Source organism: Triturus cristatus, chromosome 3_1 (genome assembly GCF_964204655.1).
Source record: "Triturus cristatus chromosome 3_1, aTriCri1.1, whole genome shotgun sequence".
In the NCBI taxonomy this organism is placed as follows: Eukaryota; Metazoa; Chordata; class Amphibia; order Caudata; family Salamandridae; genus Triturus; species Triturus cristatus.
The window spans coordinates 486,798,288-486,816,935 of record NC_140583.1 but is presented as its reverse complement, the minus strand read 5'-3'; the positions used below and the strand labels follow the sequence as shown (position 1 = coordinate 486,816,935).

Here is an 18,648-nt window from a genome sequence, read left to right as displayed (position 1 = left end):
TTTTAGTGCCAATTACATCTGCCAGGAGGCTGAGTGAGCTGCAGTCTTCATCATCCAAGCCTCCTTTCTTGACGATCTCCCCTGACAAGTTGGTGCTCCGCAATAGGGCCTCTTTCCTCCCAAAAGTGGTAACACCATTCCATGTGGGACAACCTGTCACCATGCCCACTTTCTATGTTCCTCCGCATCCCTCTAAGGAAGAAGAGGAGCGAGTCCACCATCTGGACTCCAAAAAAGCGGTGTTGTTCTCCCTTGACTGCACAAAAGAGTTACAGGTGGATGACCAACTCTTTGTGGGGTATGTTGGTGCAAAGAAAGGTTGGGCAGTGTAGAAAAGGACCATCTCACAATGGGTCATTGTAGGAGGCTGGCTTAGTATATGGTGCATACTTAATTAAGCGAATCACCCTGCAATTTAATCCAGGCAACCCTTACGGTGATTTTAGTGGTCTTAGACAAACATAGAAAGCTCTCCAAGTGGTAGCTGTGGAGAGCAACCTTCAAGCTTAGTCCACAAGGAGTGTTAAACAGCTTGTTATGTTAAACGCAAAAGACCCACACAGTGTAGTTATAAAAATAGTCATATTTATTATACACACTCACTAACACATTGGTATATCTACTACTCTGAGAGATCAACACAATACACACAGTATTTTAAAAGGAAACTGGTAAGGAAGCACAAATACACAGTGGTGTCCAGGGGAGACCAAACCATATACTAAAGAAGTGGAATGCGAACTGCAACTGAAGTCGAGACTTGACCCAGAAGACTTAGAAGAGCTAGAGTCCCAAGGAACCACCTATGGTAAGTACCCAGGACCCCATGGAGGCTGTGTGCAGAGTGGAAACCCAGCTGCATACTCAATGCAAGTCACTAGGAAAGTCACAGTTGCAGTTTTGAAGAAGGACCCTTCCCAGTGGACCCTGAAGAAACCCCGTGGAAGATGGAAGGTTGGAGAGTCACTCCACCCGTGGATACCCCAGCAACCAGGATACCTACACCAGGTAAGCCTGGTGCATAGGTGCGAAGTGACATTGGAAACCGCCGTAGAACACAGTATAGGACTTCATTGAAGATGCTGCAGGCGAAGAAAGTGAAAGCGTCCTGTGGAATCCAAGGATGGATTCTAGAAGAGTAGTCAGAGTTTGTGCCACTTGGGAGTGACCAGGAGACACCAAAGACCAATGACTTCTGTTGACCGAAGAGACAGGAGAGTTGACATTGACCATGTCACCTCAGCTGTGTGGGCCAGGTGACGCTGTGGAAGATGAAACTAAAAAGAACCACACAGTGTAGTTATAAAAAGTTCTATTTATTATACACACTCATTAACACATTAGTATATCTACTACCCAGAGATACCAACACAATACACACAGTATTTCAAAAGGAAACAGGTAAATAAGCACAAATACACAGTGGTCTCCAGGGGGAGACACAACCATATACTAGAGAAGTGGAATGTGAACTGCGACCGAAGTCGAGACTTGACCCAGAGGGCTCAGAAGAGCTAGGGACCCAAGGAACCACCCAAGGTAAGTACCCAGGACCCCCACAGAGGCTGTGTGCTGAGTGGAAACACAACTGTGTACTCAATGCAAGTCAGTGGGAAAGTAGCAGTTGCAGTTTTGAAGAAGGACCCTTCCCAGTGGACCCCGAAGAAACCCCGTGGAAGATGGAAGGTTGGAGAGTCAGCCCACCCGTGGATACCCCAGGAACCAGGATACCTAAGCCGGGTGCATAAGTACGAAGTGATGTCGGTAACCATCATAGACCATAACGGAGGACTTTAGTGATGATGATGCTGCTGGCGAAAAAGGTGAAAGCGTCCAAGTGAATCCAAGGATAGATTCTTGAAGAGAAGTACCTGCAAGCAGAAGGGGCAGAGTCTATGCAACTCATGAGTGACCAGGAGGCACGGAAGACCAATGACCACCAATGATGGAAAATGCAGGAGAGTTGGCGGTGACCTTGTCGCTGCAGCTGTTAGGACCAGGCGACGCTGTGGAAGACTAGACCAGAGCTAAAGCTATTACAACTGCGTTAGCACGTGGAGTCCCACTGCTGTATATTTGTCAGGCAGCAACGTGGCATCCCTGCACATGTTTTCCAAGCATCACTGCCTAGATAGTCAGGTCCGGGACAGCCATTTTGCCTGTTCGGTCCTGCAGGACTTTTCAGTCTGAAATTTGTTTGCAGTAACTCCTTCGGGGAAGGTATTTCTTGGGTATCTATTCAAAGGTAAGAAATCTACGGCTAGATGTCTCTATCAGATGAACAAGTTACTTGCCTTCGGTAACGCCTTATCTGATAGAGACAATATCTAGCCGCAGATTCCTTACTGACCCACCCATCCTCCCTGCACTTCATACAATTTTCTAGGGTCGGGGTGTGATTCCTTTCAGGACCCTAATTTTCAAACACACCAATGTCAGTACACTTCATTGCTCTGCGCTTCTGTTGTGGAAAGCCATGAGAAGTAACTGACGTCTGCACGCCCAAGTAGCGCCTATATAGGTGACACTGATGTCAGTTCCGGCGTGGACTACGCCACTTGGAGCCGAGCGACTCCATCTACCGGCATGCGTGGGTACTGCTCTAAGAAATATCTTCTGGATCCAGGCTGATGCCTGGGGAATTCAAAAGTAAGGAATCTGCGGCTAGATATTGTGTCTACCAGATAAGGCATTACCGAAGGTAAGTAATTTGTTCTCTCAAAGGGGATTTCCATTTAAAGTCATAAGCACTGAATAGTCCCGCCCATGTGTGGGGACTCCGGAGCACTACTTCAATGTATCTTCTTAAGTGTAGGTTTTTGCCTTTCCTCAGGAAGGCCTGCAAAGACACTTAAGAAAAAGACAGATTATACAGCCTGTATACCTAGGCTACAATGGACGAATTCTTTATTATTAAGTCAAAAAAGGTTCAGCACAAAGCCTTTGTGCACAATATTAAGAACATTTTGCAAACAGCATAAATCTGCCTCACAAACCCTTTTTATGATAAAGATGAAGGACAGGAGGACAGAGTAGCCTCATAGGATGTCATTATCTGGCTAAAAAGGAAACTGCGCCTTTAAGAACCCATAGACCACCAGTATACCATCGTTCACAGGAGTTGTCAGTTGCTTCAGTTCTTTTTTCTGGCTCATGCTGACAGGATCCTGGAGCACTAAGCGTGACCTTTTTAGGTCTTTTGTCTCTTCAGAAACACTGTGGATCTTTGTAACAACTTAATTCGATGTTTTTCATCTTTTTCAATTTCTGCCTTTTTCTGATAGAAAAATTGTGAGTATTTCACTATCAAAATGCCTTCTTTACTGGACAGTGTCATGCCTATGGAACAAAGAAGGCCTCATACATCTTCATAACTCCTACAGCAAGTAAGAGGTTTTCCAGACATTTGCTGAGGTATAGGGTAACGCAAACTTAGTCTGAAGGTAGGTCTTCAGAGCAAGGAGAGGATCAGTCCTCCATCAAGGCTCTGCATTTACCATTGACGAGCGAGGAGAGGGTCACTCCTTTACCAGTGCTCTGTCATTAGACTTGGAAGAGCGAGGAGAGGGCTCTATCAGTTAACACTGAATGATGTCCAAGCTCCAGAAAAGAGTATTACGGCCCTGAAACAACATTATTTCCAGTTGACGTTGAGTGGATCGACGTCGAGAATCTACTTCCAGAGAATGGACATCACCATCCCAGACTAGCTCGACGTCAAGGGACTGATGCCCCTCAACGTCCACACATGTTACCTTGACGTCTTCTATGCCGTCGATCCACCCTTCCATATTGACGTCAAAACTGTTGACGTCCAGAAGACTTGTCGACGTTGAGACATGCACCCCTGTCGATGTCGAGAAGACCTGTCTACGTCGGTACTTGCAGCCCTGTCGACGTCCTGAAGATATGATGTTGAGGCGTGCTAACCTGTTCACATTGAGAAGAAAGTCGACGACCAGGCATGCCGGCCTGTAGACGTCGAGAAGCAAGTTGCATTCCCGTCAAAGCATCACAGGACTACGCCGTTGAGACATAATCTGTGTCCAGAAGTACACTATTGGTTGAGGCATATCGATGGCATTGCAGCGGCAAGACTTTTAGCCTTTTGGTGTCACGGACACCTACAGTAACAGCCAGGTTAGCCTCTCCACACCAACCACCAAACAGTGCCTGCTGGGTTCCAACCTTCGCGCTTCTAACATTTCAGTGGTTGGATATGGCAGCAGCGTGTTTTTCCCCACGTAAAGGCTCCAAATCTCTTCTGGCACCATTTCCTCTAAAGACCTCGATCAATGTCTGTCGGGGAGGCTCAGTCGCTTAAGGGGAGGATGCGGATCTCATCCAGCTCTCCTTCATGACCACTTCAGTCCACTGTCTCGTTTTACTCACTTTAGTGCACTTAGAAGACCTATGACTGCTGAGAAGCGCTGACTTGAAACAAAGTGCTCGTAATTATCAACAAGCCATCTTCTTCACTATCACTGCTTCCATCCTCAAAGCAAGTCATTTATCTCCATCAGTTCTAGCCATGGGACTCGATATATTTCCTCCACTTCTGCATGGAGATATTCACCGACTTTGTCAGATTTTCCACCGGCTCCCATTTCTACGGTGGACGACAGTATAGCTATCGGTTTTCTATGCCTTCTGCTTTAGTAATTTATTTACACTTTACAAGTGGACCTGGTTAGAGGAGCTGTGAGGTATCATGGTCAACGTCAGCTCCATCCTTTCGTTCCCGGGGCTCTTAGAACCAGCTCTGGATTTATTATTAGATTCTCTACTTCCTCTGCTCCTCCCCGCTATCTGTTTGGTCAAACATTGGCCATCATGCTATACTTCTGCCTCCTCTGTACCAGTAGCAAGGCAGCTCCCACCATGAAAGCAGCCTGTGCAGCAACTCTTCTACAAACATATGCTAAAGTACTCTGGGAATTATATTCAGAACTTGGCAAATGTTCTTAAGGGACCAACAGGTATTTTCCCTAGAAATACTCTAGGAGGACCTCATGGTGTGTAATAACTACATTCATGCCCCGGCTGGTTTTTACTTTGTGACGGCACAGGGATATTGCTATGGCATAACCGTACAAACAGCCTTTCATTCTGGAACAGCAGTCTCAGTGGAGTATCCTCATCTCCACTTCCCTCTTGGGAACACACATTGTCCACGAGATGGCACGCATGACATGTCATGGACACACTCACGGCGGTCTACCTGCAAAAGGACCAAAAACGCTCCTTGCAATTCCTTTGAGGATCATACCCCTCATTCATTCAAAGGTGGCCAGCAAACCAACAGAATACATGGTACAGTAGTAGCTATCATGGGCTAGAAATGCTTTACCCCAGTGGCAACACCCGCATGCAGAGAGGGATATATGCCTCATGGTCTGTCCAAGGTAGTAAAAATGGACTCCAAGCAATGCATTTTCCTTCCCCCTCTTCTGTCATTTCTGTTAGGAGGAAAGCATCTCGTTTTCTATCACAGGACATGTATGTCCCTCAGAGGTGGGGTTGTCTTGTAGTTCCTGTAAATCTATATAGGATCTGCATGTTTAGACAACATAAACTGTGGGATTGGTGTCCAGATTGATTACAGACATCCCCACCGAATATGTTCGCCTGGTTCCAGCTAGCTCACAGTGCCACTATGAACCCCTCTTACCAAGGAGAAAAAAGTTTCTGGCAACTATCGAATCAAATCAAAACAAGCTTTATTCGATTTTAAACATTAAAATCATAAAAGCAAACATTTTAAAAAGAGAATACATCGTCAGCTGTTTAATATTGCAGTTCATCAGTCCTCAACTTTCGTAGGTAAAATCCTATAAAAAAAAAAGAAGAAATAAGTATATGAACATTGTATAACTTCCCGAATCATCCACCTCATACTAATTTATTCCAGCCCAGCACGTTTCTCACAATTCAATTGATTTGATTTTTCCTGGTCCTCAATACACTCTTTAAGAAGCCCACCATAGATCCAGTACAAAAACAATTATCCAACAGTTGTAAATACATAAAAGCAGGGCGGCATTGCCTCCAACCTCCCTGTTTTAAAAGTGGTATTAACCATCTATGCCTCTCGTTAGTATAAAACTTACAAAAAAGGACCACATGCATCGTGCTTTGGGCTGAAGCATTATCACAGGGGCATAGACATAGATCTCTTGACCAATCATTGATAGTTGGGTTAGTAATTAAGTGGTGAAAAGACCAGAACCTAAATCTTGTCAGGAGGTATCTGTCATATCCACCCAGAACATATAACAAATAAGGTTGAATATTGCACGTTGTATTAATTAATTGATTGATGTCTGGCCACCATTGGTTTATTCATCTCAAGCATCAACCTGTTTCCTTCTAGGTGGGTCATACAGACTTTTTTAAACTCCTTCTGATTGATAAGGTTCATACTGTCGGGCGAATTAAAATACTCAGAGTGACCAATGTCCTGCATAAAATTCTCGATATATTTCAACCATAAAATTTTGCGGGCATTATCTAAACTCTTTGCGTCCTTTATTATTTCCCTATTAAGGCCCGTACTCTCTGCGGTCCAAATTCTGTGCCATAGCAGTTCCGGCTGAGCTTTAATTGGGTCAGAGATGGGGACGACTCTTAATTCAGAGTGGCAATTGAAAACCGGTGTACTAGTTGGAACGGCTAGAATGAATCGCAGAAAGGCATTTTCCATACGTTAGATTGATGTACAATCTTGAAATCCCCAGATAGCTGCCCCGTAGATTACTACGCTTACACACTTTGCCTGGTAGATCTTCAATAAAATTTCTGGCTGTCTTTTTCCTAACTTTTGGAAAAATTTGAAAGAGTCGCGATGGACTTCGTAAAAAGTAGAGACCTGGCCTTAACTGCTGGGGCCCATGAGCCTGTTCTGTCAAAGAGGACACCCAAATAAGTAAAAGAAGTAATAGGTTCCACATTGCACCCCCCCCGCCTGGAAACTTCTATTCTTGTATTTCACTCTCCCACAGGACATCACAAAACTTTTCTGGGCATTTAATTTTAAACCGAGCCTGTCCATGAATGTGGTGTAGAAGGAGAGAGCCCTCTGTAGTCCAACCTGGGTGCGAGCCATAAGCACTGCGTCGTCGGCATAGAGGAGAGATGCTATCGGGCGGGATTTTACAAATGGCGGATCCCTAGTGTGTAGCACCAACTCCTGTTCCAGGGCGTTGGTGTATAAAGAGAACAGGAATGGTGCTAGAATACAGCCCTGCCTTACGCCACGTTCTATATTGAAAGGGGCAGTACACTCTCCCTCTGTGCCATAACGAACCTTTGCAGTAGCTCCAGCATATAGCTGTCTTAAAAACTGGATTAAAACAGGATCAACTTTCAGTTCATTAAGAACGCCCCACAGCTTACCATGTACTACACAATCAAAGGCAGCTGTGAGGTCTACGAATGCTCGGTAGAATCTCCCTGCTTTGGCCTGCGTGTATTTACAGATTAAAATGTTTAAATTCAAAATCTGTTCATTGGTTCCTAGACCCGCTCTAAAACCATATTGGGTATCACTTAGGATGCCGTTTTCCTCGGTCCATCCCTGTAATCGATCAAGGACAATCCTGCCTGCTATCTTCATTAAAGAGTCCAACAAAGATATTGGACGATAGCAGGCAGGGTTTTCCCGGTCACCCTTTTTGAAAATGGGGACTATGATTGATTCAGCCCATGTGTTAATAAAACCTTTTTCACAACATGCTTGTAAGACCCTAGTTAAGATGGGGCCCCAGATCTCGGGATTTGACTTATAGACATCAATTGGTACCCCATCAGGGCCTGCAGCCTTACTGCTCTTACTTGCCTTAAGTGCAACAATAACATCCTGTAGTGAGATAGAAAAATGTATAGGTGTAAAGGGCTGATCAGTACTCCCTGATTCTAGCCTCTGAAAAACTTCTTCAGTAATCTTTTGTTTTGAGTAGACTTTAGAGAAATAATCTATCCTATTCTGTTCCGCTATAGCTGACTCAATCGATGGAGCATCTGGTTTATTAATAAAAAATGGGGCGTTGACTGCCGACCAAAATTTCGAGCTATCTTTACTTTCGGCTGCATCACTGAGATCCTTCCAGGCCTTATCCTTTAACTCAATTGTCCTATTTTTTCTTGCTGCATGATACAGCTTCCTACAGTCCCTAATCTCGTTCTTATCCCTCTCCTCTTTATGTAAAGCTTTCTTTAGGTTAGTATAGCTTTTGGTGCAGGTTTTATCGAACCAACCCTTCCCAATGGTACGCATGCCTTTGCATTCCATGCTCAATGTATTTCTGACAGTCTCAGTAATGTTATTAAAAGCAATTAAAATGTCTTCGTATGTTGGGCTGTCACTTAAACATATTTGAATAGGAATTATTGCCTTTGCTATTATCTCATTAGTTAGCTTCGAACGGTCCCGGCTTCCCCAACGAATTGCATAACCATTTTTTTTTACCCAATTCAATGTTCTTCACCCATGCTATTTTGTTACAGGATCTCCTCGATACATAGCTTGGAATTACTATATTTACTCTAATAGCCAGGTGATCACTCATAACGTTTTGATGGATATCATAGGCTTTCACATAACTAGCGTAACGATTAGGGATGGTGATAAAGTCAATAGTTGATGGGGTATCTCTGCCTATAAAAGTATGCCCGAACTCCACAGTAGGTATACACAGGCAGTTCGTAAAACCCAGGTCGTGTTTAAACATGACGTTGTTGAACAACTCGCCTTTTAGGGTATGCTGGAATTGAATCGGCGGATCGTCCTTGTCTGTGGTTAAACCACACTTCCCTAGTTCCGCCACTGGGCACAAACTAGTATTAAAATCACCACCCCATATAGGGATGGTCTCAAGATCGTCGTTAAATTCTAAGGTACTAATGTTTCCACTGAGCTTCTCCAGTATGAATCCCAACTGGCCTAATTCTATATTGTTATAGAAGTTAACCAGAAGGAATGCATTAGTACATGCGGTATGCATTAACACCATTTGATAGTAGACTTCTGAACTAACCATCTCGCTCTTGTGTATACCCAGCAGATTCGAAATATAAACGCATAACCCCCCTTTTGGTCTGCCGCTGGGTGATTGGATTGCAGGTGTGTGGTATGTCTTATACCCATTAATGTGTATTTTGTTAATAGCCCGGGTCTCTTGGAGGCACAGGACATCGAAATCTTTAATAAAAGTCAACCAGTCTGGGTCGTTCACCTTGTTCTTTAGCCCTGCCACATTCCAAAATAAGATTCTGCACACACTTGGCTCTTGGTCAGTTAAAGTCATGTGGTCGTCCCCTGAGGCGCATAGACATTTCTTAAATTACTATCCCCCTCATCCTCGCGGTCTTCCCAAGCTGGGTTCTGCGGGGAGAGTGCACCCTGATTTACAGTGATAGGGTTATGCTTATCTACAAACTGACCCCCATCCATCAAATGTCAATCATTCACATCTAGAGTAGTTAGGGGACCAAATCTATTTGAAGTGGGTAGTTTATAGGGCAGAGTATCCTGTGTCCAACCCTGCGTACCATAGTTTTCTGGGGTATTTTTAGTCTGTGGTTGATAAAAGAACCCCAGAAGGTGGACTTGGATCTTGATATAGGGCATGTTTGGGTTGTACGATCTCAATAGAATTTCCCTAACTAAGGCCGGTGATCCTAGTGAAAGAACTATACAATCTCCTTCGTACAATTTACTGCCATAACCAACCCAGTCGACCCTCCTCACCATCTTAAATTCCCTAAAAAGAGCATTTGTGAAGCCTGTTCTGTTACCCAACCAGTTTATTGTCTTATTTCTTAATGCCGGCCATGTTTCTATTGTAGCTGGTAAGAGCTGGGGGACATTGGTTAAAATAATGGTATATGGGGTAGCTGCAGGGGGGAGGTTGAGTATTTGTACTCTGTATGTCTCTCCAAGAGCATTGTTAGCTGTTTTACCAGGGCTATCGCCTCTCTGCTGTTAAGTACTTATTTTGTTTTCTTCCCCACTCAAATCTCTAGGTCTATTTGCTTCTGCATCTTGTGTGGGGCTTTTACAGGGAGGTATAGATGCATTAGGGCGTAAGTCCCTATGCTCAACCGGCTTACTTATTTCTAAAGTATTCTTATCTGTCAAGGTTGTTATTTTTGAGACGGGCCTATCAGTTTGCCCGTCACTATTTTGAGCAGTATTTTGTTGAGCCCCTAAAATTCTTTCCAGGCCAGTTTCAATTTTTTCCATTCTCGTCACAAGAGAGTTAATAGATAGTGACACAAACACCTTTAAATCATTTATAGCTTTACACAAGTCCGTCGCTATACTTGAGTGCTCGATATCAAACTTTTCCCCCCTCAGGGCGCTCGTGATGATCGTATCCTTTTGTATTTTATTCCTAACACCCTGCATTTTCCCGTGTACCTTTTTTGGGTGGGTCTTTGTCAATCTGGATATATGGGTAGGAGTTGGATGAATTGTGGCTACTTCTCCGGCGCTGCTTTGAACTATCACTGCTTTGGACGGGTTACAGGGTTTTTTCTGAAGTGGTGGTTGAACATTTTCTATTGGCTCATCTAAAATATCATCAGGAATTTCCTGAACACACACGTTGATCGGCTGTGCGTGAGGAGCATGTTCCAATATCTTTTTCTCTCCGCCCTCTAGATCACTTGCGTTCAAAAACGCATCATTATCCGTAGTTTGATGTTGAGGGGAGAGTGGGGTTGTATTTTCATTGTTGATTGTTTCCTCTACGGAAATGATCTGCCTTTCGATATCACCAACAGCCCCTGTTAGATAATTCAGCAACGTCATGTTCATCTTCCTATGTTTACTCGGTGCTTTTGATATGTGGCTCGCGGCCTGCTTTCTTTTCCCCATTATAATCCGTCATTAATAGGCCTTCAAAGCTTCGACACTTATTGAACTTGGAAGTATATTTGTCGCTTTTAAAAATGGATATAACGATTAAAAACAATAATTAAAAACAATTTAAAATCTGTTAGGATTTGAAAATAGAAAAAAAAGCAGTAAAACCATAAAAGGAACCAACCATATGCGTACAAAACAAAGTGCAAGGACCAAGTTCACTAGCAGCATAAGGGTATTTAAAGTGCAAACTGGAATAAAGTTGCTTGTGAGCTTCAGATATATAAGGAATTTAAGTTGCTGCAGATGGGAAAGCTCGTGGGACACAGTCGCAGAACCTTTTTCGTTAAACCCAAAACGATACAGGGATTGAAAGTTAGTTTGGTAGTCCAGCCCGGCCTCCTCCGGGCTCTGACGGGCAAGGACGGCAGCTGGCGCTGCGGGAGGCTGGGAGCGCTAATGAACTGCCTCCCGGTGCAGTGTGCAGCGTCAGGAGGAGGCACCTGGCAGAGGTTGCTGAGACATGTAGTTCCTGTTACTCAGTGCCGTTCCCCTCACGGCGAGAAAGATGGGGAAATGTGAGTATTGGCCGTTGCCCTCACGGCGACTGGACTGGAGTGTCTGTGGCCACCTGCACCCCTCCTCACAATTCCAGATAGGTTCAGGCAAAGGGTCACGTCTTTTTTTCAAACACATTTGTTCCTGAATGATTAATCTCTGACAGTAAAAGTCTGCCTTGGTCTGCTGGAGTCCCCCTCCGGGACTCTGGAGGTAAAAATGCCCCCAAAAGTGTACTGGTAGCGCTGTTTATGTAGTAGCCCCGCTCTGGGGCTCTGAAGTACAAGCAAAATGCAACGTTGCAGCAGCCCGCTTTGGCGGTGCAGCTGTAAGGGCAGAGACCAACGCCGGCTCTCACTGCGCCTCGGGGGGCCTCAGGTACCGACAACGTACCTCGGCCGGCCCCCGACAGTTGCAAAACCCAGCCTCACTCACCAGGCTCCTCTCGCGCTGCTCCGGTCTCCGCTCTCCTTCAGGCCTGGTTCCTGACACCGCGGGATGAGATTTTCGACACAGCGCCTCAGGTGGACCTGCTCCCGGGGCCCCTCTTACTCTGGCGGCCGACTCGCCAACTCGCTTCACCCGGTCCCCCCTCCTGGGACTAGGACTATGCTCCGGAGCCCGTGAGGCTCGGGGGCAGCTTGGGCCCATGAACGCGGGGTAGGCTCCCGGTGGCTTCCTGCTGTTTGCGTAGTGCGCCCCACCCAGCACCGGGCCGCTCTGTTGGCTTCCGGGTCAGACTCAATCCAGGCAACTATCAAACATGACAACCCTGTCCCCTCGGGGATCATGGAAACAGTACAGTACTTTTCGCTCAGTCACTTGTGCTCAGTTTGTCTCAGAGGGATGCACAGAATAAACGAGGGGGACGTTTCCAATAAGCATTTATTAGCGTCATTCTTGTGTAAAATACGTGTGCTGCAACAGCCATAAGTCAGAAACAGATGTATACGGTTATAAGCACCAACAGAGTAAATAGATATATGCAGGCATATAAATACATGGCAGTAATAATGCAACCCTAACTAGATGTACCTAAGTGTACCTAGCATGTATTTAGGTGTAGAGCCAAGAATCCCCCTAGGATAGAGCCAACACCATTACCTGATGTGGGGGAGCAAAGGACCCCGTCTTGGTCTCGAGATGGACACCCTGCGAGGGATGTCAGACCACTGCGTGCTGGAGTGTCTGCGTGCAGGAACCTCAGCGTCTCGTGTCAGCATTAAGTCTTTCTCCTCTGCCTGCCCCAGCAGAGATATGGTGTTTATATACCCAAAGGGTACCCTCAGGGGTTCTACCTTGCTGTGTCATGTCGACCGAGGATGACGATTCTGAGAATCCTCATGCATAATAAATGAGCTAGTTTTGGGAGAAAACAACACAACATTTATGCAGCACCTAACTAGGTAAAAGGTCAGTACCAAACCTGTTATGCAGTACAATGGCAGGAAGGTTAGGTGACTACCCAGGCCTCTATTGGGGTACATTGCGAATCATAACACCCACTCCTCATCCGACTAGACGATTTACTACCAAATTAAAAGGGAACATCCTTATAATCATTCATAAAAACTAATTTTAATAAACTGTTCTAAAAGTTCTAAAAATACATAAATACCTTATAAGTCCTATATATCTGTTAAAAAAAGCTATACAAGTCCTTTAAAATATGTACATATATAGTTTGTGCAACTGAGTATGTCTGAAAGCCATGGTGCTCAGTAAAAGTGATAAAAGAAAAAAAAAGTTGAAATTCCAATTTTGGTTGTTTTGGGAAAAGGCCGAATTCTTCCCAGCACACGGAGAGCCAAATATTTATGTATCCTGTGTGGGAGACGCAACATCACTGCTGCTTGCCTTCGCAGAAGACGGTCTCTTTAACACCTCACAGATCGGGTCAATCGAACTAAGGTGATCTTCTTCAGTTCCCACAGCCGATGCTGAGGAAGCATTTGGAACATCCAAAGCCTGTGTGAATTTAGTAGACCCGGTGTCCAATCCAACAGGTAATGAAGCATCCTGTGGTTGCTCTAAGAATGCCGACATCAACATGGGAATACGCTGACGACACTGCACTACTTGGGCCTTTAACAGGTCCAACAATACATCCACGTCCGGAGGCGCAACTGATGGAAGTGTTAGACAGAGGTCCAATACGCATTATTGCCTGCAGAATAAGCAGCGGACAACAGGCAAAACACAGTCAATCCAGACTGGTCAGAATGATGGGAACCAAGACTCGCTTTTCTCCCGAAGTCGAGGTGTGCCCAGATGGAGTACCATGAAGTCACACCTAAGTCAACATCTGCCTTCTAAAGCATGCAGTAGCAAAATGTTCTTCTCTCCTTTCTAGGTTTCACACTAACTAACAGTTGAATTCGGACAGAAAGCTTTCGGAAGCGGGCCACTGAGATGGGCTCTGCTCCATCCTCCTACAAAACGCATACTTTTACATATTAATTGCCAAAACTCGTTTAAAATGTTTGTGTGTCTGTCGCTGGGCATATTCACTATCAGAGACCAAGTAGTTCCTTTTTACCTCAGCCAGAATTGTCTCCCAAGTGCTTGCCAGTGGTAGCTGCCCATCTTGGGAAACGCAAAATAATCCTCTACCCATACCTAAACGATTCGCTACTCAACGTCTCCTGAAGCTCAGCTTCCTTAAAACTAGACTGGCAAACCGTTAGGCCTTCATGTCAGTCTCACCAAGTCTTTTGTGCCCCGATTCAAAACTTAAAGTATCTAGGAACTTCCATCGACACAATACAGGTAGAGGGTATCTTTTGGACGCAGAACGTGTCTGTCTTTCGAAACAATCAATCGCTCATGAAAGCTTCTCGTTCAACAATAAGAACATTCTCCTGTTGGCTTGATTACCTCCTGCATCTTTAGCACACCAAATGCCTGTTACCACATGAGACCTCTGCAGGAATGTCTCGATGACCAGTGAAACAACTTTCAGACAATTGGGAAAACAGAATAACTCTCCCTTCATGGGAATATGTCCCTGACAGTGGTTCTTTCCGACCACTTTACTACAGGATTCTCTATTTTGTCAGGAGATCCCTTCCCATACCCTACTCCTGGATTCCCCCTTACAATGAAAAGAAGCCCTCATGGAACACCTCCAAGTCGATGGCAATTTGTTGCGGAGATATTTGACATACCATATCCATTTCTGAGAGCAACACGCAGTCCTTCTTGAGCTGAAAGCTTTTCGTCTATCGTCCTACGCCTTGCTGGTTCCAGTGCACAATACCTATACCATGTACTACCCCAAAAAGCAGGAAGCGACGAGGTCCAGATCCTGGTCTCAAAGGCACAAATGATCTGGAAATGGCTTCTAGCCAAAGATCTCACGATCACTGCCACTCTCCGTCCAAGGGTACAAAAGATTCAAGCAATCTCTTTGACTTCTCTGGCATATTTCTCTATGCTTTTCCTCAGATTCCCCTTATCCCTACAGTCCTCATCGCCTTGTCTCAATTGCGAATAAAGATGCCCCTCATCCCTCTGGAGCGGCCATATCAAGGGTGGTACACGCACCCCCTTCTTCAGTCCCTCTGTCTACATTTCAAGCTGCCATACAGACCACACCTACTCACTTAGTTGGAGGCTCAGTGGTGTACCCCAATCTCTCCTCTATGGATTTGGCAGCATGGCTTCTCAGCTAATTCATTACAGACACTTTAAGTTGCTGCAAGACAGCATACGTATCCTCAAAGAAGCTAGGTAGGCTTCCACTCTTTTCGTATAGGCCTTCAAATTGTACACATTTGGTGTATGGTATTTTTCTAACGACGTGGATCCTACATCTTGCCAACGAAATGTCGTTCTTCCATACTTACTCCACCTGGCTTGTAATTCCCCTCTATACAAGTTTTCCAGGCAGTCCTTCTACCTACAGAAACTGACCTTCACAAACCTCTTTTCTCTTTCAAAATGCCTGTCATCAAGAATTTCTTAGGAACGGTTGAGGAAGGTTTTCCTTAGGTGTCCTTCACCTTCCTGGGAGTTTAACATTCCTCTTTTTCATCTTATGCAGGGTGCCTTTGAGCCTTCCTGCAACATTTCTCTTGGACGACAGCTTTCTTTGTAGTGAGATCATCAGCTTGCAGGGTTAAAGAAAGCCAAGAGGTTTGTTTTCACGAACCATCCACAGTCTTCCACTTTACCAAACTGGTTCTCAGAACTTATCCGAAATCCCTCCCTACGGTTATTTCACACTTTCATGTAAACTGCATTCTTTCAGAATCCCTCTACTCCAGCATAAAGAGTTCTCCGTTCCCTAGATGTAAGAAGAGGTTTGATATCCTTTCTCATTAAGACATGAGGCATTGGCAGATCTAACCTGTTTATCAACTAGGGTGCCGTCCGTATGGTTTTAGCCACCTCCATCCACTCCCATTTCCCAAGGGATAGACTCTTTAATCCTATTGTGCTACAAACAAATTATATAAATTAATAAAAAGCTATCAGCTAAGCTTAAAGCATTTTCCACTACTGGTAGAGCCACTGCTACTGCTTTAATACTGACCATATCTATTCCACACATTTCAGAAACAGCCACTTGGAAGTCGATTCATACATTCACCAAGCATTACTGCCTAGCCTCTCATGTTAGAGCTAACGCTCAAGTAAGGCAGACTTCCTTCAGAAATCTCTTTGCTTGACCATCCTGGTTCATCATCTGTCTTGTCCACTGCTCTGGGGGGATGGGCTTGCTTTTCTATTCAGTGTTTGACTATAAATGAAAATTCCCTACGAGAGAAGGAATAGTTTCTTACCTGGAACTCCAGTTCTCTTGTAGGGGTATTTCCATTATAGTCATAAGCAACCCTCCTTCCCCATCAGTGGAATGGACAAAGGTTTTTATACAATATCCATACACTCTTCTATGGCCTATAAAATGAACTGAAGCTACTGCCAGCTCCTGAGCATGATGAGATACTGGTGGTTTCCTTTTTAGCCAGATATAATGACAGCCTATGAGGCTACCCTGCCCTTCGTCTCTGCCATAAAAAGGGTTTGTGAGGCAGATTTATGCTGATTACAAAAATGTTTTTAAATTGTACACAAAAGGCATTGTGCTGGCCCTTTTCTTAACTTAATACTGAAGAATTAGACCATTGTAGCCTAGGTTTATAGGCTGTATAATCGGTCTTTTTCTTTAGTGTCTTTGCAGGCCTTCCTCAGGGAAGGTGAAAACCTACACTGAAGAAGATATACTGAAGTAGTGGTCCAGGATCCCCACACATGGGCAGGACTATTCATTGCTTATGACTATGGTGGAAATACCCCTACGAGAGAACTGGAATTACAGATAAGAAACTATTCCTTCTTCATAAATGCAATGCTAATAGGGTTGGTTAATGAGATTTCGTCGTCTGGCTAGCTTGACGTGTAGTCCTTAGTAATAAGGTGAAAAGGTATGTTTTACATGTATTTCGCTGTCCAGCATGGTTTATCCTTCTGAGAAAGTAAAATTATAGGAAGTCGGATGAGAATTCAAACGTTGCAAGCACATTTCAATAGAAAGGATACAGACTTTCATTTATCAGAAGCAGAAGTCTTCTGTTTTTTGTTAGGAGCAATGTAAACAAAAAGAAAATGGGGGTTTAGATGCATCAGGTTAGTGAAACTCAATATAGAGAATTATCTGGCCTCAAGTGAAATATGGTTCCATCTGAAGATGGGCTTCTTAGAATGTCCTGGGGAGTTAATTCACAAAGAAGGATCAGCCCATGGAACCTTTCTGAACGGCATGTTGCAGAGGCAAAAACAAAGCTAAAGAAAGCATGGAACATGTGCAGATGCTGCAGAAAGAAGAGAGCAGCGGGTGCTACTAGCATCTTAAAGTACTGGGCAACAGAATAGACTGGCTTGGTTAGTTTCTGCGTTTGAAGGTGAACCTTGCAAGGGCAGCAGAATTGAGTGTCTAGTGGCATCAGCCTGAAGGGTTAGAAACAATTAATTCCAAGAATAAGCCTAGGATGACCTTCTCCCAACCAATTTTCTGGAATGATAAAATGAGAAGAGGGGATTTTTCTTCATGGTGTAAAAATGCACAATCCAATTTTGCATACTAGCAGAGGATGTACACTGTGTAATTAGGCTGGCAGCATAACCATATGGTTATATATTATGCTGCTCTATTGATGTTCATATGCTTGTCTTGTGCTGCTCTTGTGTTTGCATTCCACTCCAGTTGAAGTGTATTCATTGATAGTCATATTCTGTGCTTTCTGATGCCGGTGTTCTTAGAAGTCATCGGTTTCTACAGAGTAGGTATTATAAGTAACATAAACGTAATATATTCACATGGGTATTTTAAATTATGCTTTCCTTTCTTTTTCCTTAAGATGTTGCTTTGGGTGTGGTTGACGTGCTGGTCACTGATCGGTCATGCCCAGCATCCCTTCAGAAGTGTGCACAGGCCTTGCATCTGCCCGTGGTATCGCAAGAATGGGTGATCCAATGTTTAATCAATGGAAAAAAAGTTGGCTATAACAAGCACCCCAAATACAAACATGACTACGCGTCGAGCTGAAGACATTCCTCCACCCATACAAAACCTGTCAACCCCGTCGTCTCACCTGCTGTTTTAAGTGTTGTGCATATTCTGTGTTTTAAGAGTTTTTAGAGCATTTTAAATGTCTGTGTTTGATACTCGACTGCATGGATAAATGTAAATAGTTTTATTTGCTGGACTTTTATGAAAAAATAAATGGTAAATCTTTCATAATGCATTTTCTGGTTTAACTGTATTTAGTGGGATCAGTAATGATGTGCTTGCCATCAGTCAATTTGAAAGTGTTTGAACCCTTTCACTGCTGGGGAATATGCACACCTTTGTGATGTAGCTTCATCACGAAAATGGATGCTAGGTTGTTTAAAAACATGTCACTTTTCATCTTTGTGCACTCATACAATTTGTTATTTTTCAGCACAGAGCTATTGTATTTGTGCAAAATACATCAATCTCATTAGAGCCTCAAGATATAATGAAAAATGTGGTGATATTTTAATTCCTGATAGATACAAGCTGCCTTGAGATTGTCCAATTCATCGATTATCTTTTTGGACTTCAAACTGGTCCCTACAACCTTACCCTAGAGCTGCCAGGTGGCACCTGGCCTCATAAGCCATTACTCTGATTCTAGAATTGATATTACTGGGGTTATATTAGATGGCACCTGATGGGCTGGCGTCAGTTTCTTTGT

General features: G+C 44.1%; 1 protein-coding gene across 9 annotated transcripts in view; it reads left to right on the top strand.

The window, feature by feature from the left end:
• TP53BP1 (tumor protein p53 binding protein 1) overlaps positions 1-18,165 on the top strand; it is a 956,094-nt gene extending 937,929 nt beyond the window's left edge. For all 9 annotated transcript variants that reach the window (XM_085644315.1, XM_085644316.1, XM_085644314.1 and 6 more), the window contains one exon: positions 17,788-18,165. In XM_085644315.1, the coding sequence (XP_085500441.1) occupies positions 17,788-17,975 (188 nt within the window). In that variant the 3' untranslated portion in view covers positions 17,976-18,165. The remainder of the gene's footprint in view (positions 1-17,787) is intronic.
• Positions 18,166-18,648: the final 483 nt, after the last annotated feature.